Source organism: Lissotriton helveticus, chromosome 1_1 (genome assembly GCF_964261635.1).
Source record: "Lissotriton helveticus chromosome 1_1, aLisHel1.1, whole genome shotgun sequence".
Lineage (NCBI taxonomy): Eukaryota > Metazoa > Chordata > Amphibia > Caudata > Salamandridae > Lissotriton > Lissotriton helveticus.
Genome location: NC_136057.1, coordinates 484,486,371 through 484,514,348, shown reverse-complemented (window position 1 = coordinate 484,514,348; position 27,978 = coordinate 484,486,371). Strand labels below are relative to the sequence as shown.

Genomic DNA, 27,978 nt, shown 5'->3' with positions numbered 1-27,978 from the left:
AAGTTTGGTGTAATTCCGTTCAGCGGTTCGGGCTGTAGCCGTGTCTAAACGTCCTATGGAAATTAACATGGGGAAAACACGTTTTGGGACCCCCCTTTTTTCTCGGCCCCTGCTTGACGAATCTACCGGAGACTTTCAGGAAAGGAGCGCAGCGGAGCTGGCCAAAATTTTGGAAAATTACAAGCAAATTCCTCAACCGGCGCCAAAGTTATTCCCAATAGAATGTTGCGGATTTCCTATGGAAACTAGGTCCTAACTATAACTACCTACTGGCGACTGCCAGTAGGTAATATATATATATATAGAGAGAGATATATAGCTATATATATAGAGATAGATATATATATATATATATATATATATCTATATATCTCTCTCTCTATATATATATATATAGCTATACATCTCTCTCTCTATATATATATATATATATATATATATATATATATATATATATATATATATATATATATATATATATATATATATATCCATATTTCCATAGGAAATCCGCAACATTCTATTGGGAATAACTATGATAATATTGGGATATCTATCTATCTCTATCTATATAGATAGATAGATAGATAGATAGATAGATAGATGTCCGGGGCAGAAATAGAATGTGTGGTACATCACTTACAATCCGCTCCCTGTGACATACGTGATTTATAATGAAAGTGTGAGCAAATGTGCCTCTGAAAGCCTTTTCATTGTAGTCATTGGAAAAAAGTAAACCGTGAGGTTAGCAGCATTAGGTAAGTATCACAAAATCTAAGATTATTTCGGAGCCTTATTTATCATTGAGCTTACATGTCGTTATGTACCTGTTTATTGAAGTTGGTGCTTGAGCCCCCGCCAGAGCACCGGATCAGTATGCAAAGCTTTGTGATCCCCGCTGTTAGGCTGAGTGGCTTGAGCCCCCGCATGAGCACCGTAGCAATGCTGCGGCCTGTGAAGCCTTGTCCATTGGTGTTTGGCCACGCCCCTCTGACAACGTCCAGGAGGCGTGCCCTGTGAATGCGGCACCCATTCAGGTTTTGCCACGCACCTCTGACAACGGCCAGGCCCACAACGGAGTAATGTGAAGGTTTTTGTTTACAATGCAGTTTTCGCTTTTACCAGTAATGACGGGGAATGGCGCGACCCATGAATGCCACGCCTATTGGTGTTTGCTGTTTGTCCACGCCCCTCTCACAACGTCCACGCCCACAAGGGAGTCCTGTGAAGGTTTGTTTGCCGCGCCCTATCGCTGACAGCACAACGCCCATGCCCCCAAGGGACTACTTTACCCCTAAGGTTGTTTTACCTTTGTAATGTGTATGGTGGCCACTTGTATAGCCTATGTCCATCTGCTGCAACTGTCCTTTCCAATGCTGTATTGGGTGTTGTGATTGGTGCTGTGGTTCCTGAGATTACCCTCCTCAAAGGTTTGGGCTCCCTCTTTTTAACTATACAATAATCACGAACACATTGTTATATCTCCTTTCTTATATTAGTATAAAAATATATATATATAGAGAGCGATATATATATATATATAGAGAGAGAGAGAGAGATATACATATATGTGGGGCACATATGATTGTGTTTCCGGGGTCCCGCGCATGGGCGGGAATATTCTAGTGCTTATGACTTTGATGAGGTTACCCCTGGAAGATAACTAGGATTACAGGTAAGTAACTAATCCTCATTTTTACCTGCACCAGGCTTGTTTGATTCTTGAAATAAAACAGTATATTTTTTATACAAAACAATTGGCCTAGAGTTCAGCTTTTGAGTGTGTGAGACCACTTGCTGACTGAGTGTGTACATTAAATGCTTTACACTGTCCGCCGATACTGCTTTACTGCTCGACCAAGCTACCACTTTAGTGAGTAAGGTTCTATCTACCTTTAGCCTCTGCCAAACCTCTGGAGACCCTTGGACTCTATACACACTGTACCTCACTTTAGTGCAGTATATATAGTCAGTTTCTTACATTTGTCACAATCTTTAAAAATGTCTTAATGCATTACTCATTTTATCATTCCTAAGTAACCTTTCTTTTTGTTTCGTAGGTATGAGGCTGCAGTGGAACTATGTGAAACACTGTTGCAATCTTGCCCTACTAACTGTGAGTTGCTGGAAGCACTGGTGGCGTTGCATTTGCACATGAAGCAAAAGGAAAAAGCCTGGAATGTTTGGTCCACTGCATTCAAGAAGAATCAACAAAATGCACAGCTTTTCTACTGCATGTGTACATTTCTGGTCTCACAGGTAAGTGGGATAACTTGGTGAGAATGTTGCCGTCTTAGTTTTCTACTTTGTAGAACTGGTATCTTGTAGATGGACAACACTGATTGTTGTCGCTCCATTTTATAAATGAGAGAACTGCAACATTGTATCCATCTCCATACTCTCCCCACCCCCTCTCAAAAGGGCGATTGGAAATGATGTAGTGTTTATTAATAATTGGGATTTTATTGCAAAGCTACACCGGTTACTGTTGCTGATGAAGGACAAGCATTGCTGGCTATATTTAGATTCTTAATTATGTCTGAGCTGCCAAGCGAGTTGCATTCTGCAATGAAACTATGAACATTCTATTTTTCAGAGTAACTGTCCACCAAGTCATTTACACTAATTCTGTCAGTATTGAAACTGCAAGCTGCTATGCCTTAGGGTCCAACAAAAGCACACTATGGGGCACACTGATTTTCTAGCTCATGTGATACTAGAATGGAATGTGGAGTTGGATAGCAGCAATGCAGATTTGAGGAGTTGGTGACTTTTTTGTTTTCTTAGTGAGCCACAAGAAAATCAGACTGCTTGTTTGATTATGCTGATTAGTTATGTCATAGCTCTTTGGACTTTTGAGTTTTGTCCAGCAAGATGATTTTTAGGGCTGCCTACCTGATGGTGCAGTGGTCTGGTTGGAAAAGACATTATGGGCTTACACAGAACATATACGGACTTGGAGCCAACCAATGCTTAACAGTTGGTTGGTTTTTCTGTCACTCATGTGCCTGTTTATTATTGGAGTCCCAGCTTATTAATCTTGTGTTTCGTTCCCATTTTTTTGACTGGCTTATATGCTTCATTTTAGTGAGCTACTTTTTTTCTTTTTGCTTAAGCACTCTGTCTTGCTTTCCACTCTAGAATAAAAGAAATTCAGCACTTCCAAGATGAGTCACTCGGTGAAGCAAAAAGAAACATTTGGAAAAGAGACTCAGCACTCACACAATAAGGCAATTGAATCTTATAAAGGCAGTTTCAAAATAAAGCATGGGATTTTATTAAAACACTCTCTAACAAAGACTTTCCCAGAAGTCAAATTAAACTGATAAAACATGCCTCTGTGTGTGTGTGTGTGTGTGTGTGTGTGTGTGTGTGTGCGTGCAAAAGCAAGTAATCCAGCTGTCAAATGCATGAGACAAAACGCCAAGCAGCTAACAGTAAAACAATTAATAATTGACGTCCAATGCAGGAGACCAGCACTGTAAAATGCCAGAAATAAGCACTGTCATATGCAAGAAATAAACTCATGAAATATATAAAATGAATAATCAAGTGTATAAAATTACATCACCTTTTGATCTAGACACATCATTCAGGTCAGCTTGACTGAGAAGCCCTTTTCAGTCATCCAGAAGTCTCAATTGGGAAACACCAAAAATATCCCTGTGACGGTGCATCCGCCTCACAAGTGAGCTTCTGTCTGATTGCCAAAAGTTCCTGTCTTTAATACCTTTACTTACATAGAGAGACTCTTAGAAATTCCCCCTCCATTCATCTATTGCAAAACCATGGCTGACCGAAGGGTCTGTGTCGAGGTCAAGTCGGAAGCTGGCTAAACCTTTGTGTTGACTCTGGGACAGAGAAGTACATTAATCTCTCACGCTTTCAAACCCACATCCGACACCTTCTGTTCCAAGCAATACTGTTTTGCTCTGTGTTGCAGCTGCAAAAAGGCACAAAATGAAATCGTGCAAGAGCACAAAATTATGTATATTTAAAATGGAGTCAATGGCCAATACACAATCTCACAATATATATTTGCATGTAGCACTACACACCTTGAAAATACATGTTTGCCGTCTCTTGTGCTTCTGTTCTCCGTGCTCCCATATTGCTGTTTCCCTTGTTTGCTGTAAGCTGTTGTGTGCTTTTCTCGTGCTCAGATGCTTTACCCTTGTGTGCTCTTATGCCCCCACCCGTGTTGCTTTTCCCCTCCCTAAATAGCCACACCCTGCGCTTAGTGTTGCTGCCTCTCTTGTAATGCATGCTGTTTCTTGTGATTCCCCTCCCACCCCAAGATGTATTACTTTTTCATTGCTCCCCATTGCATTCTCACTGGTGTGCTTCTCCACACACCCCCATGCTGCTCTCCCTTGTGTGCTGCTTTAATATTTAACAAATAGTAAACAGATACTTTATTGATCACGCAAAAAGTAAAATACTTTTGGCCAGTGTTTCTCAGACCGTGAGTCACGATCCACTGGTGGGTCATGAACCGATTTCTCCAGTATTGGATCTTTCATAGATTCACATGCTTAAATCATCCCAGTTGTCAGTGTGAGTCCCACGGTATACTTATAAAAGCAGTAGATAATACTACAATAGGCTACAATGCAATGAACAGTCACTGCAATAGCCTATCCATTTTCTTTTGTGAAAAAAACCCAAACTTAAGTAGCAGCCAATCCGGTGTCGGCACCCTCTAGAACAATACCAAGACAGGCTAGGTTCCTCAGATTTTCTCCTGCATGTCGTGTGAAAGGGAGTCTCCCTGAGCTCCTGCTCGTTTTTTCTCTTCAAACTTCCAGATTTCTTTTAAAAATGTTGTGTTCAAAGAAAGGTCTCTTAAGGTTGTGTGGATCATGTTGTAAGAAGAGACTGCATGCTGAGTATCTACATAAAAACTCTACCTACTACCTTTACCCTCAATATATTGTGAAAGACTGTAAAATTTGTAGGACTTTTTTAACCAAAACCCTTAAGGACAGAAAGGTTAGGTTGTTGATTTGGATTCATAGACAAACATAAATCTAATCAATCAATCAGTACATTTATAGAGCGCACTACTTACCCGTGGGGGTCTCAAGGCGCTGAAGGGGGGGGGGGTGTCACTACTGCTTGAAAAGCCAGGTCTTGAGGTGTTTCCTTAAGGTGAGATGGTCCTGGGTCAGTCGTAGGTGTGTGGGGAGGGAGTTCCCTGTTTTGGCCGCCAGGTAGGAGAGAGATCTTCCGGTGGTGGTTCTGCGAATCCGTGGGACAGTGGCGAGGGCGAGGCTGGCGGAGCGGAGCTGACAGGCGGGAGTGTAGAACGAGAGACGGTTGTTGAGGTGTTCAGGGCCCATGTCGTGGAGTGCTTTGTGTGCGTGGGTGAGGACCCTGAACGTTATCCTCTTGCTGACGGGGAGCCAGTGCAGGTTTCTCAGGTGGGCGGATATGTGGATGTGGCGAGGGATGTTGAGGAGTCGTGCGGAGGCATTCTGTATGCGCTGAAGTAGTTTCTGAAGTTTGGCTGTGGTGCCTGCGTAAAGGGCGTTTCCATAGTCTAGTCGGCTGCTGACGTGGGCCTGGGTGACGTTTTTTCTGGTTTTGGTGGGGATCCACCGGAAGATTTTTCGGAGCATGCGCAGGGTGTTGAAGCAAGAGGACGAGACGGCGTTGACTTGCTTGGTCATAGCGAGGGAGGAGTCCAGGATGAATCCCAGGTTGCGTGCGTGGTCCGTCGGTGTCGGCGCGGAGCCCAGCGCTGTGGGCCACCAGGAGTCGCCCCAGGTAGATGGGGATGGTCCGAGGATGAGGACCTCCGTCTTGTCTGAGTTCAGCTTGAGGCGACTGAGCTTCATCCATTCTGCGAGGTCTTTCATTCCTTCCTGGAGGTTGTTTTTGGCGGTGGCTGGGTCTTTGGTGAGTGAGTATCAGCTGGGTGTCGTCGGCGTAGGAGATGATGTTGATGAGTTTGCGTGCGATGGCGGCAAGGGGGCTCATGTAGATATTGAAGAGGGTTGGGCTGAGCGAGGAGCCTTGGGGTACGCCGCAGATTATCTCGGTGGTTGCTGATTGGAAGGGAGGGAGTCGGACTCTCTGGGTTCTGTCTGAGAGGAACGAGGTGATCCATTCCAGGGCCTTTCCTTGGATCCCAGTGTTGAAGAGGCGGGTTATATGGGTGCGATGGCATACGGTGTCAAAGGCTGCTGAGGTCAAGGAGGATGAGCGCGGTTGTTTCTCTGTTGTCCATGAGGGTCGTGATGTCGTCGTTGGCTGCGATGAGGGCGGTCTCGGTGCTGTGGTTGGCTCAGAATCCGGACTGGGATGGGTCGAGCGAGTTGTTTGCCTCGAGGAATGTAGTCAGTTGTTTATTGACGGTCTTCTCGACGACTTTGGCCGGGAAGGGAAGAAGAGAGATGGGGCGGAAAGTTTTTTAGGTCTTTGGGGTCCGCTGTGGGTTTTTTCAGCAGGGCGTTGATTTCTGCGTGCTTCCAGCTCTCCGGGAAGGTGGCTGAAGTGAAGGAGTTGTTTATGACGTTCTGGAGGTGGGGAGCAATGTCAGCTTTGTTGACGATATGGGGGCATGGGTCCGAAGGGGAGCCAGAGTGGATGGTGTTCATGATGTGGGTGGTGTCTTTAGTGCTGATGAGGGTCCAGGCGGTGAGGATGGTGGTGAGGGTCGTTGGTTCGGTAACCGGAGGCGGAGTCTGGGGTCCGAAGCTGATGTGTATATCTGCCATCTTGCGGTGGAAGAACGTGGCGAGGGAGTTGCAGAGGTCTTGTGACGGTGTGATGTCGTTGTTGCTGACGTTGGGGTTGTAGAGCTCTTTGACGATGCTGAAGAGTTCCTTGCTGTTGTGGGTGTAGCTCTTTGAAGGATGTCCTTTTGGTGGTGCGGATCAGTTGGTGGTGTTCGCGGGTGGCGTTCTTGAGGTCTGTCATGTTTTCTGTTGTCCGTTCATGGCGCCAGGTTTTTTCGAGGGTTCGGCAGGATTTCTTTGAGGGCGTCTGTGAACCATGTGGTTTTCCTGTTGCCGGTCTTGCCTGGGGGGTTCTTCAGTAGAGCGAGGTCTGCGCAGTTGGTGATCCATTGTGCGAGGTTGTGTGCTGCGTCGTTTGTGTCCACGGTGTTGGCGGGCGGGTTCTGGCTGAGTGATGAGAGGAGCTGGTCTGTGGTTTTGCTTCAGTATCTGCGGGGGCTTTGTTGCATGCGGTGGTGGGATGTAGTCTTTTTGAAGGTGAAGTGAATGCATGTGTGGTCGGTCCAGTGTAGTCCGGTGGGGTGGCTGAAGGAGACGTGGTTTCTGGCGGAGAAGATGGGGTCGAGCGTGTGGCCAGCGAGGTGGGTGGGGGGTGTTCACCAGTTGTTTGAGTCCGAGGTTTGCGAGGTTGTCTAGCAGGGTAGTGGTGGTGGTGTTTTTCTCCAGGTGGAAGTTCAGGTCCCCTAGGAGGATGTATTCTTGTGAGGCTAGGGCGTGCGGGCTGATGAAGTCAACTATGGTCTCACTGAATTGTGTTCGCGGGCCCGGGGGTCTGTAGATGAGGGTTCCTCTGAGTGTGGTCTTGGGGTCGTGTGAATCTGGAAGTGTAGGTGTTTGGCGGCGGAGAGTTTCTTCGTTGTTGGTTGTGACGCTGATGGTGTTCCTGTAGATGATGGCGATTCCTCCTCCGGTTTGGTTGGCGCAGTCCTTCCGGGATATTTTGTAGCCGTCCGGGATGGCTATGGCGATGTCGGGGCCGAGGAGGCGTTACTCCAGGTTTCCGTGAGGAAGGCGACGTCTGGTGCTGTTGTGTCGAGGAGGTCCCAGAGCTCGACGGCGTGCTTGTGGACGGAGCGGGTGTTGAGGAGGATGCACTTGAGGTGGTTGTTGTTGATGTTGGGTCCGGTGGCTGGTCTGCAGGTTCGGAGGCAGGTGAAATTGCAGGCTTGACAGGTGAAGTGTCCGTGGGTTCGCTTCGGGGTGGCTTGGTAGCAGGCGGGCGGTCGTCCGGTGTTGAGTGCGTTGAGGGCGGCTGAGTCGTACCTCAGTCGGGTAGCCTGGCTACGTCGGGGACCATGGGTTCTGGCGCTGGGCGCGGACGGGCTTGCCTGGCGAGCACGCTCTGCGCGGCCTTCATAAGAGGGGCTGTGGGAGGGAGGAGCAGCTGGGAGGCGGGGTGGCGAATGGGACAGTGGGGGGCGGGGCCGCAGGATGCAGCGGCGGGAAGGGGACACAGAAGGGACCCAGAAGTCAAAAACAGGGGGTGGGGGCACAAGGCAAGATGGCGGTAAACGGTGAAATAAAGTACAATATGAAGGAAAAACACAGGCAACAGTGAGGGGGCACAAGCAAGCGGGGGGGCACAAAAATCAAAACGAGTGGAGGGGGGCACGGAGGGTGAAAAATATGTCAGACTGCAAAGGGAATGGAGGCAGGCACCGGTGAAGGGAGGACAATGCAGAACGGTGGAGGGGGTACAGAAAGCAAAAAACGGGGGAAGGGGCACAAAGGCACGGGCCAGACAAAGCAACGAAGGAGAAGAACAGGTTACCAGAGAGAGGCCAGGGGGGACTCACTCAGCGCAAGGCAGGCGGCAGGAGCAAGGCGACAGCGGGGACAGCCTCACTGCATCGTAGGTGGACTGTGTGGAGGCTGGGAGGGCGACCTACCTGCAGGCAGGGTCAAAGGTCGCTCTGAGGATGAGGCGAGCTCTACCTCACAGGCTTCTCAGGAAACATCCAAAAGGAGAGGAAGATCTCTTGAATCTCCTGAAGTTCCCAAGAAAAAGGGTTCTAAAAAGTCTAGTCCGGAAGATGCATGCAGCTCACTAAAAGGAAAGCATTCATTTTTTTACTGAAGAGAAAAGCCATAAAAAGAAAAAACTATCTTCAGAAACTTCCATAAACAGAATAGTCTGAAGAAAGCTTCTATTGCTGACGGCTTTCAAATCTGGGTCACCGTCTGCCCTAATATCACCTTCTGGACAGGTTTCACATACATAAACTACGTCGATGACCGATAGCCATCGTAGTCACTGGAAGCGATAACGTAGTCATCGCTTCCAGTGACTACGATGGCTTCGACACCGCTGCCGACGACCTAGTCGATGGTGACTCTGACGATGACAACCTTATAGTCAGCTTCTTCCTCGGTGTTGGTGGTTTTGTCGTGACCTCTGTAGGAGAGTAGGGTCTGCAATCCTATGGTCACCCCAAATTTTTGCTTTTTGCTTCATTGGTTTACGACTTTCCCTGGCTGTGTGCCTGCTAATCAGACCCACAGCCTAGCTGTTCTCTCTAAATTGACATCCATGTACTTTAGGTGCATTTACCAATTAGTATTGGGACACCTTATCAGCCCCTGTACAGTGTACCTTAGGTACCCAGGGCATAGGTGAACCCAAGGCCTACCAGGGGCTGCAGCATGTATTATGCCACCCCTGGCTGGCCATCTAAACAGACATAACTGGCTGGTAAGACAGCTGTGGCAAGGTGGTGTAAACACCCTTTGCTATAGATATAGTATACCTATATCTAACCCTAAAATGGACACATATATTCCTATCAGTCACTCCTACGGCAGGCATTATCAATCCTGAAGGCAGAGTGCTTGGAATTATGTGACATGGTGCTCTAGCATGAGCTGAGCCTGTCTGCAGCTTGTGGAACCAAGTCCTTATAGCTGTTCCATGATAACGCTATACCATATACTCTTAAGTGCATTATAATCCTCGCGGTTGAAGGCTAACTTTGGTATAGCATTATCAAAACATGTCGAGTAAGGTGTCATACGAATTGGAATACTACCCCCTCGCCAGTTCTGGCAACGGGGGTAGCATTCCACCCTTTTAGAGGGACACGACATGTATATAACTGTGAACCCCGGTTAAAGTTAAACGAAGCCTCAGCATCACAAAATGGATGCTGCCACCACAGGCACAAGTCTGACCACCTGCTGCTGGGAGTCCTTCCAGCGATGGAGGCCTGGACAAAGGGTTTCCTGCCTTGGGAGGTGCTAGCACCACCCCAGACAGGATTTTGTGTATTGAGGTAGGGAGGGCTGAAAGGAATGAGACATGCCTGGGGCACACAAGGTGTCCCTGTGCATACCCCGGTTCAAACCAGTTGCTGGGGCACTCCAGCCTCAGCTCTGGCGCAAAACCGGACAAAGGATAGGGGGTGTAACCACCCACCTTCCTGGTCCCACCCATGGGAGGGACCTAGTCACTAGTACAGCCCCCTTAAGCAGGATAAAAGTAGGAGCTGGTCCCATTCCAAATTAGATTATCCTGAACAACTCTACAAAGAAGAAACTCTGGACTTCGATGTTCTGCTCCACAGAAGACTGAAGAATCTCCCTTGTGGGCAAGGAGTGTCCACCCTGCAACTGCAGGCACCATCAAGCGTCCTAGCGGTTCACTTTGTCGTCCTTCCTGCTGGATCCAGACTTCAGAGCCCGACGAGACCCGGACTCCCAGACCTCTCCGACCTCTACCCACATCTACCCACATCTGCAGCACAGCTGAGACACGTGGCTGCGATGAGACACGTGGGACCGGCCATCTTGAAGAAACTGCACTTCGCTTCCAGCACGACTTCTGAGTCATCCTCAAGTAAGTGCTTTGGGGATTAAGAAGCCCCAGCCCCAAGCAGCTCCTGCACCGAAGACCAGCCCCCAGCATCCACGAGATCTGCGTGGGGCCCTTTTGCTTGATTGCAGCTAGACGCGTTGTCTGGTCACTTGCCAGCTGGCTAGTGGCCTCCTAGACGACGATCCTTGAAATCTACACTGCTGGTCTGGTTGCTCCAGACTGGCCCTTGCTCCCTTCCAAAAGAGGAGCACCCCGGAACCTCCTGGTCCACTCCAGACGCCGTTTCCACTCACCGCGTGGGTTGCCTTTGCCAAGGCCTGTAGACTCCAGATCCGACACCGCCGACAGCGAGAGCCTGCGTGGGCCAGCTCGTGCCTCCATCCTGGTTGTCAAAGACACCTCCTGGTCCACGTGGCTGCAGAGACAAGAGTCCACTCTTCACCTGATCGCGACGACAGCATCTGGTTCCTTCCTGGTTCCACACTGGTCACTGGCTAGTGACTTTGAACACTGTCCCCTCTGCTTTCAGGTCCTCTTCTTCCTTGATCCACCCTTGGATCGCACCGGACATCTCCTCCTGGTCGCCTGCAGCATCTTTTATTCAAGGCTCCATTGACTTCAACGCAGAAACCCGACACACTTTCACACCTATGCACCCGCAGCCCGTGGGTGAGGTAACGCGAGCATTTCGGTGCTCATAGGTAGATTGACTCTCCTAGTGTCCAGATATCCAGTCATTTTAGTCGTAACTAGTAGCAACTGTCTTTTACTTATCTTTTCGTAATTTGTTCTGCCCATTGACTTTGTTCCGCATCTCGCGTGTGATTTCACACTCTGCGCACGCGTCCCGTGGGCCTCCTGCTACTTACCTCAGGTTAGGGTAGTGTAGTCCCAGCGATCCTACAGCCTCTGGGCATCTTCATTTCCTCTATCGTTCTACTTATACCATTTACTTAGTATATGGTTTGTCGTGCCCCTAGGGCACCATTGTAATTTTGTGCAACTTATCGTATTTTTCTTAAGAGATTGTCATGTGCTTAGCCCTCTGACCTCATAAAGAGTTCAGAGGTGTTTGTTATTAATAAATATACTGTTTATTTTCATAACAACCCGTGTGGTGTCCTTTCATCTGGTATTCAAGGGGTTATATGTGCTAAAACAGCTGGCTTCACATGCCAAAAGAGTTTAGCCTAAGACTGCTTTGTCCATGCTACCATTAGGATAGCTGGTCTATAAGGTTGACTTACAATCACCATAAGGGTTGTTTGGACTGATACAAGGTGATCACTAGAACTAGTGAACATCATACATCAGGCCAACTTCTCACAACCTCCTCTACGACTTTGTCTATTATGCGGACAATGGCTTCTTCATCCGCTCCGCTCCTGTCATGTCATAGTCCACAACATAGGCACTGCTACCGTTGACATGGTCGTAAACGTCCGCCGACGTTGCAACTCACTCCTATGTATCCTTAGACTACGTTCTCATCTGACAGTTGAGTATGCATTTTTTGCAGAATCCTGCAGTAGTCTCACCTTTGACACCTTCAATAATTCTAGAGGAATCTGATGATGGGATGTTTGGCTCTGCTCACCGTCCCTCTAATAATGTAAAATATGAAGATGATGAATATGAAGGTTACTGTCAGCAAGAATATCATCCTCCAAAAAATTCAATATATGAAGCCAGCTAATGAGCCTATGGTCCACCTTTATGTGGCTTTGGTTCAGGGCCTTCAAGATGTGTTGCATGACTACTGCACACGTTTTCCTTCAGCTGGTGTTCCTCCACCGCCGCCTGGCTCTTTGCCACTATCTTCTCCTACACATAAGTCTGAGCCTTTGATTCCAGCTTCTCCTGCGAGGGATACTGTTTTGCAGGACACTTGTGATGACCGAGAAATTAAGGCGAATCCACCTCAGAAAGATGGGCAAATATGGGAGGACTGTCATATCAACACCTGCTTCTCCTCAAACCGTGGAGTCTCCACCAGAAGATATTGGCGGGTTCCACAAGCTAATGGAAAGAGCAGCTTCACGTTTTCAGTTGTCTGATAGTCAAGCTATCTCACTGTTTTTTCTTTGATTTCAAGGATTATCCAGAAAGACTGACATCTATACCCATTGTTGATTACATTTGGGAGGAAGGTGTAAACGGGATGAGGACACATGCCACAGTTATCCCAGTCTTGCCCAGCACTGACAAAGCTAGTCTGGTAGGACATCTTAAGACTTATTCTGTATTCTCGCAAGCCGCCCAGCGGATATCAAGAAAAACGTTACCACCCATTACTGCACCGCCTTATAAGGAGGGAATGCGCCTTGGTAACATTGGTAAAAATGTACAACCACTTTAGGTGGTACAGTTCATTCTGCTAAGGCTCTAGCAATTTTATCTAGATATGACCGCCTGATGTGGTCCAACATCGCTCATTTCATAGATCTCCTTCTGGACGATAAAATTCCAGAAGCAAGAAAGATCCTTCTAGAAGGAGAAAGGTCTGCATCAGAAATTATTGATGCATCTAAGGACGTGGCTTCCTTGGCATTTAGGTAGCTTGCTGGAGTGGCTATCCTCAGGTGTCCGGGTTGGCTGAAGGCAACAATGTACCACCCTGAGGTGCAAAGCAAAATTTTGGACATGCCATTTGATGGTGAGGCACTTTTTGGCAAACATACTGATAACTTAAAAGCCATTAACACTGACAGTCACAGATAAGGCCTTGGACACCCTCCAATATAAAAAGACCCCCTTTCGTAGATCACGTGGCAGAGGGGCCAATTCTTTTTGAAGTGGTTACCAGAGATACCAGCCTCAGAGTTGTCGACATTATTATCAACAGCAATACCGTGCGCCACCGCAACCTGCTTAACCAAGGCAACCTAAGCAGAAACGAGTTCAATCCAGAGATTGTCAGAAAGCAGTGATGAGGCCCTGCGCTCTTTCCTTCTTTATTTCATTAAAGAACATTGCCCCGTCTCGTTGCCTAGACCAATTGTAAGAAAATGGCTCTGTATATACTGTACCAAAGAAATGTACAGTGTGCAGTCCTCAGAGGTATGGCAGAGGCTAAAGTTAAATCTAACCTTACACTCTAAAGTGGTAGCTTGGTCGAGCAGTAAGACAGTATCCGAGGACAGTGTAAAGCAGTTGTTGTACACACTCAGTCAGCAAGTGGTCTCACACACTCAAGAACTGAACCATAGGCCAATTATTTGTATAAAAATATTTAGTGGTTTTATTTTCGAACAAACAATAGGTTTCAAAATATACTTCCTCAGAATGAGTTACTTTAGTTAAATACTTTTCAAATAGGCAATAGCCTTTTGAATACAATAGCTACAGTTGTTTGCAATAGGCATCACAATTTCAAACACATTGTAACATTGAGCTTAATGGGAATTTCTACTTAAATTCAATAGATTACTTTATAGATTACTTTTCTAACCACAAGACTGGATCCTAGATTCAGTCCTGGGACAACTCCTGTAACTAATTGAGTAAAAGCGTTTTGGTTACAGTTGTGATTTTTAAGGAATATTATTGTATTTTAAAAGTTGAGACAAACTTTTTCACATAGAATCACCAATGTTATCCTATGGGAGGAAATTCCCTTAGCAGGTAAGTAATGTTATCGTTACTTTTCCTTACTCCGTGTTTGATCCTGGATCCAGCACTGGTGTATGTTATGTTATATATGTTTATATAGCGCACGGCTGCCCCAGCCAAGGGGCGTCCCGGTGCTAGCTGTCCATGTCCAAGAGAGTCTGCTGCGGATGTATACTGCAGGTGACACAACATAACTAATGGAAGAGGTGAGTTTTTCTAGCTTTTCGGAAGGATAGGAGGTCCTTCATCCCACAAATCTGGGCTGGAAGTTCATTCCAGAGCTTTGCTGCTAGGTATCTGAAAGAGCGGCTGCCCATCAGACTTAATTTAATGCGGGGTACAGTGGCCAGGTTCTGCCCCTCCGACCGTAAAGTGCGTCGAGGAACGTAAGATGAGAGGAGTGAACACAGCATATGGGGGGGGGGGGAAGTAAAATTTCAGAATTTTAAAAGCGAGGCGTAGAGTTTTAAAATGAATCCTCTTTTCTACCGGGAGCCAGTGTAGACTCCTAAGGGTATTAGTAACAGATTTATGGCGGGGGTGGCCCGTCAGAGCTCTCGCGGCGGCATTTTGTACTTGCTGCAGTCTGGCTTTCTCAGCTACGTTAGTTCCTAGCAGCAAGGAGCTAGCGTAGTCCAGCCGTGAGAGAATGGCTGATTGTACCACCAATTGGCGAGTATGATGATGAAAGTATTTTAAGATAGGTCTTAGGTTTCTTAAAATTCCAAAGCAGGTGGCTGCCACTTTTTTTGTATGATGGGTAAAGTTCAAGGCAGAATCCACCCATACTCCTAAGTTTTTTACAACATTTTTGGGCACAGGTGGTTGACCCAGAGTCTCCTATAAACAATTAAAAGAATGCGTTTAAGTCATACAGGCGATTTTTAAGGAATATTTGCAAGTTTGGAAATTGGACACTTGAAAGATTTTCAGATTTTCTGGTGAAAACCAGTCAATGGTTTCCTATGGAGGAAAATTGAGTTAACAGTAAATCACGGTTTATAATTACTTTTCAGGTTCAGTGCTGGGCTGAAAGATACATTACTGGTGTTCTCACCTGATAACCGATGAGTACATCTGAATTCGTTCCTCGGCTGATTTTGGATGAATATTTTAAAGTTTCAAAACTCCACACTTAGAAGAAATTCTGAGTGAAACCAGTCAACGTTACCCAATGGAAGAAAAGTGAGTTATCAGCTTTTGGGTAAGTACTCGACTGGCAGAGTTTAGGGGCATAGACTCTGGTCTCCCAGGGTCGGGTAGATACAGTTACACCCTCAGCAGCACAGGGGCAGCCAAGTGCAGAGAGAATAGGCCCAATGTTATCCTATGGAGAATAGGGGGCCTTCGGTTGGTGGCTGCTAGCAGGCAGGCCACGCGGCTGTGTGAGCTGGGCTCCTGGTCACTTGCTCAAGGCAAATGGGGAAGTAGATTAGGACAAAGGTTGCACTCCCAGGGGCACTCGGGCGGCTGGGTGCTGGGTGCTTTTGAGCCGTCTGGCGCTCAATGTTATTCAATGAGAGACTTGGAAGTTGAACAAAGGCTGCAGGCTCTGGGACGGAGATTCTTCAGGTGCGACCACCACTTCGAGAGGTACGTTGGGATCTTGGAGGATAGGTAGACACCCAGGAGTTGGGCACAGGGGGCCGTGGGGCGTCTGGTGCAGGGGTGTCTTTGGAAGTCGGGAAATCTTACCCTCAGCTAGTTGCGGTTGGAGGGGTCCCTTGTGAGGCTGCAGGCGTTGTCAGGATCGTCGAGGAGGGTCTTTGGGCACTGGATTCCGGGTCACAGTCGCTGTGGTGACGTACTCAGGGTCTTTGTCCACTCAGGCACGGGCTGGGTTCGGCGGGTGCAGAGTGTGCTGGATTCGCGGTTCCTGGCTGGCACTAGGGGTTGATTCTGTTTGAGCAGAACCACTGCTCATGGGAGTCCCAGTCTTTAGATGAGCAAGGCAGGCAGGTCCTCCTGGGTTTTTGAGGTTGCTGTCCGCAGGAGACGCCGGGGTTCGGCAGGAGCTGGTTCAAGGATCAACAGGCCTGTAGGTTCTGGGGCCAAGTCAGTTGGTGTCGTCCTCTTGTTAGCAGCGGCACGGCAGGTCTTCTTGCTTCTTGTTGTTCTTGTTTCAAAATCGGGATCTGAGGAAGGAAGGTTCAGGGTGCCCCATAAAACTAAATTTAGGGGTGTTACAGGTAGGGCAAGGATACGACCAATAGGTCCCTGGCCTGGGGTGAGTACACCTCCTATCCTGCTCCTCTCTTGTGAGAGGGGGGGCAGGGGCCTATCTCTGATTGGGTAGGGCTCCCCATCCTCAAGATGGCGGTAGCCCGGAGTTGTGCTTCACCTCGCCTCTCCCACCTGAGGGGTGGAGTTGGCACAGGCTGGCACACCCCCTTTCCTCACCTAGGGTTTCCCGCCTGTCTTCCTGCCAGAGTGGGGGTCAGAACCGGTGGGGTCCAGTTGCTGAGTACAGCAATTGGCCTGGGGAAGCTCACAAAAGGCGGCATGCCTTTAAAGCTTCCCCAGCCCATCCTGGGGGAGGAGGCTTGGCACCTCACCCCAGGATGTACATTGTTTCAGGCACTCAAGCGGCAAGCATGTTTCTGGACCCAGGGGTCCAGAAAAATGTCTGGTGGTGGCAGCCTCGGAAGCCACGCAGTCAGGACTCTGGGCGTTGGTTAGGTTTCAGGGGGCATCTCTAAGATGCCCTCTGTAGTTAATTTGGCATTAAATCCCACACTGGCATCAGTGCGGGTTTAATGTGCTGAGAAGTTTGGTACCAAACTTCTCAGTCTTCAGTGTAGTAATCATGGTGCTGTGGAGTTCGTAATGACAACCTCCCAGCACCATATACTCTTAATGGCAGCACTGCATTACAATGCCCAGGAATGGCCTTGGGTACTGTAGGGGCACAGGGCTCATGCACCTGTGCCCACACCACTGGCACAGTGTACCCAGCTAGAGGGGTTACTGATGTATGCCATGGCAGTGTGTTTTGTGGACATGGCACATAGGGATGTGTGCCATGTCGACTTTTAGTTCTGCACCGAGACACTCAGCCTGCAAAGGCAGTGTGTGTGTGTGTCAGTGTTAGGGGTCTTCTCTGGTCACAATGCCCTGGGTACCATTTACCAGGGGCCCAACATGTGGCCAGAGATGCCAATTGGGTTTTGGTTTCAGGGAAGGAACACAGGCCCTGGGCCCCTGATTGGCAGGAGCCCAGGGCACACTGTCAAAGCACCTCAGCAATTCAGCAAAAAGTGGGGGAATACCATGCAAGAAAGATGACACTTTCTCACACCAATGGCAGAAAATAACTGACAAATGGTTCCTTGATATAATTAAGTATGGCTATACACTAGAGTTTACCTCAGCACCACCACCTCATTCGCCTAGAAAATCAGTACCAGCCCATCCTCAATTGCCAAAGAAGGAGGCTGTGATTATGCTTAGGCTCTCAGAGAGGAAGAGGATTTTACTTCCGTTTTTTCCTGGTAAAGAAGTCTGGAGAATGGCGTCCCATTCTAGACGTCAGAAAACTGAACAAATGCCTACAGAAGAAATACTTTCTCATGGTAACTCTCCAAGGAGATATTACAGCTTCTGAATAATTTGGTTTCCTGGCAAGCCTGAATTTGAAGGACGCATATTTCCATATCCCTATTCATCCAAGTATCGAAAATGTCTGTTTCTCTGTGGCAGGCGCACATTATCGGTTCAAGGTGCTTCCCTTGGCTTTCGCTCAGCTCCTCAGGTTTTCACCAAGTGTCTTGCTCCCGTAGCAGCATACCTACGATTAAAAGGCCCACAGATCATCCCTTATCTCGACGATTGTTTAGTGAAAGCTCATTCTCTTCCTCAAGCCTCAGAAGCAATCTCATTCTGCCTACAGCTCTCCTGCTCTCTGGGGCTGAAAGTCGATCTTCAAAAATCCATTCTACCTCCTCATCGGATAAAGTTTATAGGAGCAACTTTGGATACCCTCCAAAACAAGGCATTCTTATCAACAGAAAGACAGAACACCATCCTATACCTGGCTATCAATCTCGACAAAAGAGTTTGCTTCTGTCCTTCTCCTCCAATCTCACGCACGTCTAAGGATGAGACCTATTCAGGAGCGGTTGGACATTTAATGGCTTCAAATAACTGGATCATTCGATATTATTCAGGTAAACGACAATCATGAAGACTCTCTTCCTTGGCAGTCCGCCATCAATCTCTCTCTGGGACTGTCTTTCCTCTCTCCTCTTCCAGAGTTTGTCTAACCACAGGTGCAACTTTAGAAGGATGGAGAGTGCATCTTCAAGACCTCCAAATAAGCAGCAAATGGGGTTTCTCTATCCAACATGCATATCAATTTTCTGGAACTGACGGCGTTTTTTCTAGCCCTCCAGTCGTTTCTCCCAACGATAAGAGCATCCTCAGTCCTCATCCGTGCAGACAATACCACCTGCATGCATAATCTAAACCAGCAGGCAGTAACAAGATCTCCAGTCCTATCTTTGGAAGCTTAAAGGATCTGGGCATGGACACTATAGCATCACATAACCATCAAGGCAGAGCATTTCTCAGGAGTAAAGAACTACCAGGCAGACACCTTGAGCAGGTTACGTCAAACAAATCATGAGTGGAAATTGAACCAGCTGACTCTCGATTCCATCTTCCAGAAGATGAGTACACCTAACTTGGACCTATATGCGTCTGAAGGAAACCACAAATGCCGGTTCTTCACCAGCAGGAAACCTCAGGGAGGGTCATGAGGGAATGCGTTTTCGATAAGATGGTCAGGAATCTTTGTGTATTCTTCCCCCCCCTCATCTTTAGAGTACTAATGAAAATGAAACCGTAACCGTGCCAGCTTACCCTCATTGCTCCACGTTGGCCCCGCCAACATTGGTTCAATGAGCAACTCCTGCTGCCACAATCCAAGCATTATCGCCTGCCAGTGTCAACCACTCTGCTAACGATGAACAAAGGGCAGATCCTGCATCTGCACCCAGTTTCTCTTTAATTGCATGCCTGGAACCGGAGTTCAATGAGTTAAACATTTAGTCATCCCGCAAGACTGTAGAGACCTATTGTCTACAGCAAGACCCGAGTCTGCTACTAAAACGTACAGACGAAAATGGAAACTTTTTTGTTCCTGGTGCCTTCGGAATGACATTCACTCTCTTCTCTCATCTCTAGAACAAATCTTGCCTTATGTCTTGTCTCTGGAAAAATCAGGTCTGGTGTATGCTTCAGTAAGGGTCCACACGTCCGAGGCCTTTTCTCTGCACTTCTTGCATCAGCAAACAGTTTATGAAGAGATTATTCAGGACTTTTTTTCAGGACCCATTAGGCGTTCTCCACCAGAATGATACCTTAATGTAGTCCTGTCTCAATTAATGAAACCACAGTTTTAACCAATTCACAAAATTGAGCTCCAGTTTCTCTCATGAAAATGGCTTTGCTTCTTGCGCTTACTTCTGCTAGGAGAGTAAGTGAAATTCAAGCCATCACCATAAAGGAGCCTTTTCTTCGCTTCACAGAGGACTGTTATGACGAGAACAAACCCGAAGTTCAGACCCTAGGTTTCATCTCCGTTTCACTTTAATGAGCCCCTTATTCTGCACACTTTTTTCCCGCATCCTTCCTCACTGGTGGAGAAATCTCTCCACTCTTTGGATGTCAAACGATGCCTTAAGTTTTACTTACAAAGAACAAAGCAACTGCGCAGAACGAATCAACTGCTAGTATCTTGTGGTCCTCTAAGGCTGGGTTCTGTTGTCACCAAAAACGATTGCACGATGGATCACTGCTGCTATTCAACTGTCATACTAAGGCGGGTAAACTGTTCCAGTGGACAAGATTTTTAACAAAAGAAAATGGAGAACTGTAGTTACCTCATGAAACTCCAAGCAATTAATAAATGTTTTTAAGTTATGTATTTATTCTCCATTCATTACTTACAGCATCCAGGATATGCTCCACTATTAGTCTGAGTCTCAAGAGTCCACAGTGACTCTATTCCTAAAGTCTACAGTGTTCCAGCGCTGCATCGCTAATTAGCAGCAAGTTTCTTTGGACCGACGGCCCCGAAACGTCATAGCTGCACCTCGCAGGATAAAAATACTGGAGTTCCTGATCTCGCCCCTTCCACTGGCACTGAAACAGCAACAGTTAATTCTCGTGAGTTTGCTGCAAGTGGGTTGCACTCAGCGGGCAGTCTTTACACTGGGTTTATTTATTCATAAAGTTTTATATAGCGCAAACAAGATCTCGAAGGATATGAGAGCGCTTTACAATAAGTTGTTGGAGAGGACAAAATGAAATATACGCAGCAATTGTGGAAAAAAAACCACAATGAAACAGTAAACAATGGTACACATAAAAGGTACAACATTAAGCAGACGATATGGACAGTAACTGTTAGTTGTGCTATGGAGCTAGGAACCGATAGCCACCTTATGAGTATCACAGCCCCTTATGGTAGGAATTTACTCATTAAGAATCTCTTGGCTTCCAGTTTGAAAGCCGTCGTCAAGGCGAGTCTGTGTACATCCGGAGGAAGAGAGTTCCATATTTTGTGCCTTCAACAGTGACTGGCGGTTCTCAGCAGCTCCTCTTCACCAGGTTAATTTTTTGGTTCATCCTGGGATTGGGGGGCCGGGACTGGCAGAGGATACGTAACTACTGTTGCGAATCATACGACCGGGGCTGGTGAACAGGGTCCACACGGCCTCACTCCTCTGTGAAGTCTCCCACCTGATCACTTGAATTGCTGGTCCTGGTGACCATCTCGGGCAAATGGGGTCACAGGCTCCAGCCCAATCTGCAAAGTGAAGTACTTGGCGGCGGCTCCCCCTGCCATACGGGCTTGTGACTCACTACAACACACTGGCTATGGCCCTTACTGCACCACAGTCTTCTTACTGTAGTCTACACTGGATCACTGCCTTCCCACTATTTAGGGGCTCAAGCCCGATCAGTGAAGCAATGTGCACAGCTCCATGCACAGCAGCCCTCCTTTAGCATATGGGGGTTGCTGACATCATTCTGCACAAGGGCAACAATCCCATTTGTGCAGCAGCAGTCTCTATTATTCCTTGAGGAGGGATTCCTCTTGACGGTGCTCTTGACGGTGCTTGACCTCGCTCCCTCCACCGCTTTACTTTTCCTCACAGAGCACAGTGATCTTGGCAGCAGGCTTATGCTCTGGGCCCCAGGGCAGGTGGTCTTGGATTCCGTGTGATGTCCCCTTGCTAAGCACTGCTAAAAGCCATTAACAGACACCAAATCTAATTTAGTCTGAGTCTTCAAAGTATATGATGGGGGTCTGCTTCCTGCTCCTCTACTCTCTTGTTCCTCTTAAAAGCACTCTGTCACAGCAGGATAGACACCACAGCTAATAACCCTACGACAGAGGCCATGGGATGTCAGCCACAGTGATGTGTATCAAAAGGTTAAAAATAAAGAGAAGTGTGGAGGGAGACTTGGAGCTAATAAAGGTCCACTACTCTGGCTCTAAAGGCAATCGTTGTCAACCACGAAGGTACTGTTCTTATCAAGTTTGGAGTCCTAGGAAAGGGAGGAAAAATATCAAGAATGGAAGAGCAGAGGGGGGGCGTGGCCACGGGAGTGACCAAGATGGCCGCATCCATTTGAAGCTCTGCCGATCGGGCTAAGGAACTCCCATCCAGCTCGATGTAGGGGCTATAAATTTTGCTGGACACAATCCTGCCGCACCCGGGTAGCAGTGAAGCTCCTGCTGAGATCTGACCGAGGCGTCTCCGAGCATGGAGAGGTGCGGGGCCTGTGAAGGGTGACGGCGCCCTGGCCCGGGACATAGGTGCGGAGGTGTGCTGCTGGGCGGTGAGTCTTCGCCCTCTCCCTCCCCTCCCGCTGCCTACTCGTGCCTTTGCATCGCGCCAGTATGCCCCCTGAGGCCTGCTCTCTCCCCGTTGCCCTGCCGTGTAGGTCCGCTGATCTCCGGTGCGCTCTCGGGTCGGTTCGGCCTGTTGGACTCCCAGAGACCGGGGCCTATGGTGCTGGGCTAGGCGGGGCTCGGGGTGGGATTCGCGGGAGGGCCCTGGGGTTTTGACGAGGACCGGGGTGGCGCTGGGTGGATCTGGGTATTTTTTACCTACCCCCCCTCCCCCCCCCATATTCCCCACAGCCCCCTGAGGGGGACTCCAGTACTGGTGGGGCGTTTAGACCTGCGCAGGGATTCTCTTCCCTGCAACGCGGGCTTGGCCTTGTTATGGGCTTGGGCCCCTTTGGGGGCTTCGACGGCATTGGGTCCCTGATGTGCGCGAGGTGCCTGCCTTGGGAGAATCATCATCATCATCCCTGCTGCTGACCGCTGTTCCATCATGCGGGTGCTCCTTGGCTCGTGGTCCTTCTGGCTGTTCTGGAGCCCATGCCTTTGATTGGGTAGTCACTGCCTGTCCTGCGCTGCCCACGGATTGCCCCGACCACTCGTTCCATGTGTGGTGCCTGACGCCGAGCCTGGGCTTGATCTCCTGACTTGCCTGTCTACCTGCCTACGATATCCTTGAGGGGTCTGGCTGCCATTGCTGCATCGTGCCCCCACAGATTCCAGCTTTGCAGGAACGTGGCAACTGTACTTACACGGGCGCTCACACAGATCCCACCTGCTCCCTTCGCGGCCACACATAGTTGGCCACACATCGCAATCGAGGATTGCTTGTCTCCTTTTGCAGTCACTGTGACATCTGCTCCTGCACCTCCTCGATCTTTGCCTGTTGCAGTCAGTGCTGCTGCTAATCGGACGTTCTCCTCTTGGTACCTGGGTACGCGCAGTGGCGCTTGACTCACTTTTATCCTCATTGGGCCCCCTTTTGAAATGAACCACGATGGTGAAAAAAGACCCTAAGCAGACCATACTACAGTTCGATAAGATGTTGGGAGCGGCGTCCGACGCTCCTGCTGATCAGGCTGCGGAGACTTCTGGCCTACAGGACTTTGAGGGCCCGGCGTCTCTTGCCACAGCAGTTCTATCTGAAAAGAGGGCCGGATTCAAAGCGTTAGATGGCTGGTTCGATAACCTGGATAAGAGGCTGGCGGATATGGGTTACAAGATCCAGGTTCACGATTGGCGGCTGGACGTCGTGGAATCCAGGGTGTCAGACATAGAGGACGGTGCTGCATCCTTCTTGAAGTGGCTGGAGAGTCGCGAAGATCCTAAAAAGATGTGGCTATTAAGAATGAGGATTTGGAGGCCCGGAGTCGCCGAAATAACATTCGCATTCTTGGCGTTCCAGAGACGACAGCTACTGGCCTGATGGATAAGTTTGTTGAAAAACTACTCTCGGAATTATTTGGCAGGGAAGCCTTCACGCAGGGTTTCGTAGTTGAACATGCCCATAGATCACTGGGGCCCAGTCCTCGGCTGGGCCTGCCCCCCAGACCAATCATCGCCAGGCTGATGAACTTTCGCGACAGGGACACTGCTCTTCGTGCGGCTCGTGACATGGGGGATGTCCTGTGGCAGGGGAACAAGCTTGCCTTTTTCCCGGACTTTACAATTGTGGTGCTGGAGGCGAGACGTAAGTTCCAGGGGGGGGGTCAGGGCTACGTTGAAGAACCTGGGACTTCGTTATGGCATGCTATATCCGGCGAGGCTCAAGGTGGACATAAACGGCGGGTTCAGGGTGTTCGATACTCCAACTGAGGCGCAGGAGTTCTGCCGAGATTACAAGAAGAATCATACCAGGGTGTCTGGAGCGCCTGGATCTGCTTCCCCATCACAGGGGGACTCACAAACGAGTGTGGAGCTCTTCTCCCAGCCCGGAACGGGTTAATGGATTATTTTTTTGTGTTTTCAAATGTGTCCTGATATGCTTCGTTTATTTCTTGTTGGGCATGTCCCTCTGATTGTATTATTGCTGAGTGTTCTGATGCCCGATTGGCGTGGCGTTGCCATGTCCCATGGTGAATACCACTGTTTTTTTCTAATGCTTTTGCTTTGCAATGTGCTCTACTTGCTTATGCGAGTATGCTTATGTCTTTATTGCACATGTGCTTAGTTGACTATTCAGGGATAGGCCTCTTTGGGGTTGGTGAGAGGCTGGGTGGGGGGGGGGGGTGTGTATGTTGGTTCGGTTTACATGGTATTTACAGACTTTTCGATTTCATGATTGCAGTGTGGTTTGGTACAGACATGTGTGGCAAAGCATTAGTGGTAGGGATTTTTCAATGGTTCAGCTAGGTAACGTGCCCGGTCCTTCCGGGCTTTCACTAAGGACTTGGAATGTTAGAGGACTAAATAACACTAGAAAGCGTAGACAGGTTCTTAATTATATTGCACGACAGAAGGTCGATATTGTAGTTATGCAGGAGACACATTTGTCTACTTAGGATTCGCCACCTATTGCAGCAAGTGGGGGTTCACATAGGTTTTTTTCCAACTACAGTCGCTATGCTAGAGGGGTCGCCATCCTTCTACATAAACGGGTCCAGTTCACCCTTCATAATACACTCCAGGACCCTGAGGGACGCATCCTGCTTGTCACAGGCCCATTGATGGGGCAAAAGGTCCCTTTGGTTGCAATCTGTGGCCCCAATTTGGACTCTCAGGCTTTTTTTCAGGCCATGCAGGTGCTGCTCCTTTCCTTTAATCCTGGTCTTTTAGTGCTGGGGGGGTGCTTTTAATCTCCTGTTGGATCCCTCTAGAGACAGCACCTCTGATTCCCCTGACGCTAAGCCCCGCTCCCGTCAGACTCTCAGGGAGATATGTGAACACTTTTCCTTGATTGATGTTGAACTACAACTTCATGCGCACCGCCCGGACTACACTCATTATTCAGGGTATCACAATACGTTTACAAGGATTGACTATTGGTTGGTGTCTCCGCGGTGATGTCTTGACTCTCCCCCGCACACTTTTGGCCATTCCCCAGTGCTATTGAGATTGACTGTTCCCAGACCCGGGGGTTACGAGAGGTAGTGGCGGTTCCCTGGCCGGGCATTGTCAGATACGGTTTTTGATGAAGAGCTCAGACTGGCAATAGAGGACTATTTTGACAATAATACGGGTCTGTGGACACATGGGCGGTGCTATGGGAGGGCTTTAGTCTTATATTAGGGTATTAGGGGCGTCTGCATCGCCAAACATGCTGGGGTCTTACGCGATCTCCGCTCCTCCTTGAATCGTATTGAAAACGACATTGCCGCTTTAGACCGCGATATGCTGGAGGAGCCCTCGGAGGCCGGGGAGGCGAGGCGCTTGGAGCTGCTTATGGAGTTTTGGGAGGCCGCGGAAAGAGAACTATTGTTCCTCAGTAGACAACTGGCTGTGCGGAGATATGGTGAGGGCGATCGTCCGGGCAAACTGCTTGATAACACTCTGCGCCCACCGCGTGACACTGCTTACGTCACCGTCCTGATGGGCCCCAATGACACTCCACTACACTCTACCCCAGACATTTGCAATCATTTTCTTTCCTATTACAAAGAACTTTACACCTCCACACTCACGGGAGACCTGGGCGATCAGGAGGATTACTTATCGGAGATCGCCCTAGTTTATTTGGAACGTTACATGCAGGATTTTTTGTCGGTCCCCATTATGCCGGACAGTATTGTGGACTTTTTAAGTAAAACAAGGGAACCCAATGGATACCTTTGGACCATGGGCAATCAATTATTTAATGAACAAAGGTCCTAATGATAGTTCAGCAATGTACACAATATAAATATAGACCGAAATCAGTGCTATAATCAATTTTCTTCACCCAGCCGGGTGAAGAAGTTTTGATAATCAATGAGATATCAATTGACCTAGGAGAGGTCACAAATACACATTTGAATAGGGCACAATCCTGTACCTAACCCAAAATGAGAAAACCAACAGTAAGAAAGATAGAAAAAATGAAGAGAAAGTTTTAACAGGCAAAGAACGTTGGAGCCAATTGTCGTTTGCACATTATTACATAATTTCGACAAGTTTCAACACACAGTATCTATAGGGCAATATATAAATGAGTTAGCTGTAGAACTGTTAAATCGTCGACGTTTCGATCCCCTGGCTCCTACTAGAACGGGATCATCATCAGGACTGTAATAATTAATGCCTGTTTGTATTGCAGACGCCTATCGTATCCTTTTGGAAATGAATTAGGCGTTGTTAGGGGATTAAGAATACCCTCGTATTTCTAGTGCCTTACCTAAAGGGCTTGTCTGCTCCAATCGGTGGCCCACAGCGGAGTCCTCCTCACTGGAAGAGGTCAGGTACAATGACCCGAGTTTAGTCCTTAGTCAATCAAGCCGCGTGATTACGGCAGTGTTGTTGCTTTCGTAGGAAGCTACGAAGCCAGGGATGTGGGGGAGACTCAATGGTCTCTCTCCTCAGAGAGTATTGTGGAGGCCATTGACGGTCTGCGGGGGTCTTCGGCGACGGGTCTGGATGGATTTTCAGCCGACTTCTACAAGGCATATAACGATATTTTGGTTCCTAGATTGGTGGAGGTATATGCGGAGGCGCTCTAGGTCGGTATCCTTCCCCCTACGTTCAGAGAAGCTGTGATTATCCTTCTGCCTAAACCCGGGAAGGACCCTAAATTGTGTGGCTCTTATCTGCCATTGTCATTGTTGAACCTAGACTATAAAATACTGGCCAAGACTATTGCTATCCGGCTATCTCTATTGATGGAGTCTATCATATCGCCCGCGCAGTCGGGATTCGTTCTGCACAGATCCACCTCTCTTAATTTGAAGACTCTGTACACCGTGTTACACAGGATCGACCCTTCCACGTCTGCCGCTGCCGCAGAGCAGAGAGGGGAATCCTACAGATTGGTTATTGCCCTCACTCAGCCCTAATGATGTCGTGCTTCATCATTGGGCATTGCTCCTAGTCAGGCTGGTGCTGCAATGCCCTACGTGTCTCACAAAAGGTCACTGTGGTGGAGATCTTTTGTAGTTTTATGCTGTATGATGGAAGGTGTGAGTGCAAGGATGTAATGAACGTGTTGGGTGGTAGTATGTAAGAGAGTGAGAAATAAAGCGGTTTAGGAGATACCACATAAATATTTTAATGTGGATGTTCTCCTGGCAGGATTAAAAAGACCAAAAAATTTATTAAAGCTGCTGGCAGGGCGTAATGTACTCAAGTAGCTGTGAATAGAATAATAATCAGGTCAACTTGTTTTGCACCTGCTGGTCCCGAGCGGATCCATGGTACTTCATCAGGATCGATAAAAGGTGGGTGGTGAACCAACCCCACACCTATGTTGTGATGTGTTATGTAGGTATTCCACAGTGGTATAAGGCCTGGTGTAGATTTAGAGAAATGATGCTTGTCTACCCTATATAACAATTGAAGTCGTCCCAAATCGGTCCAGGCGAGCAGAGGAGTGCAGGACCCAGGTCCTCCATGCCTGGGAGACATTCAGTTGCTGTGCGCTGACCTCTGTTTCTACCAGTTTGGACGACTTTAACTGATAGTGTCCCTTTTATTTTTTCAAAATGTCCCTGAAGAAACCCACCACGTTCAGGCCTTGTGGAGCCTGTCATCGACCGAGGTCTGGGACTGATCCCCACTTGGTGTGTCTATGATGCCGAGAGATGGACTACAACTCTGAGACTTGCACACAGTGCTAGACCATGAACACCAAGGCCCTCAGCAAGTGGGCCATGAAGCTGTCCACTCCGCTCAATGTCCCATTCATTAGGGAGTACTCCCAAAGACCAATCCACTGGTACCATTACTGTGCCATGCCAAACTCCTTATGATTCGGGATTCCGATACAGAGCCAGACTGGTTATGTGCAACGTTGGCTCAGGTGCTTGTGAGAAAGTGCCCTCTTTCTG

General features: G+C 48.2%; 1 protein-coding gene across 1 annotated transcript in view; it reads left to right on the top strand.

Moving 5' to 3' along the window:
• The window catches only part of ZFC3H1 (zinc finger C3H1-type containing), an 830,061-nt gene that overhangs the window by 596,844 nt on the left and 205,239 nt on the right, over nucleotides 1–27,978 (top strand). Inside the window, exon 26 of the mRNA XM_078673923.1 lies at nucleotides 2,061–2,259. Coding sequence (XP_078530049.1) covers nucleotides 2,061–2,259 — 199 coding nt within the window. The remainder of the gene's footprint in view (nucleotides 1–2,060; nucleotides 2,260–27,978) is intronic.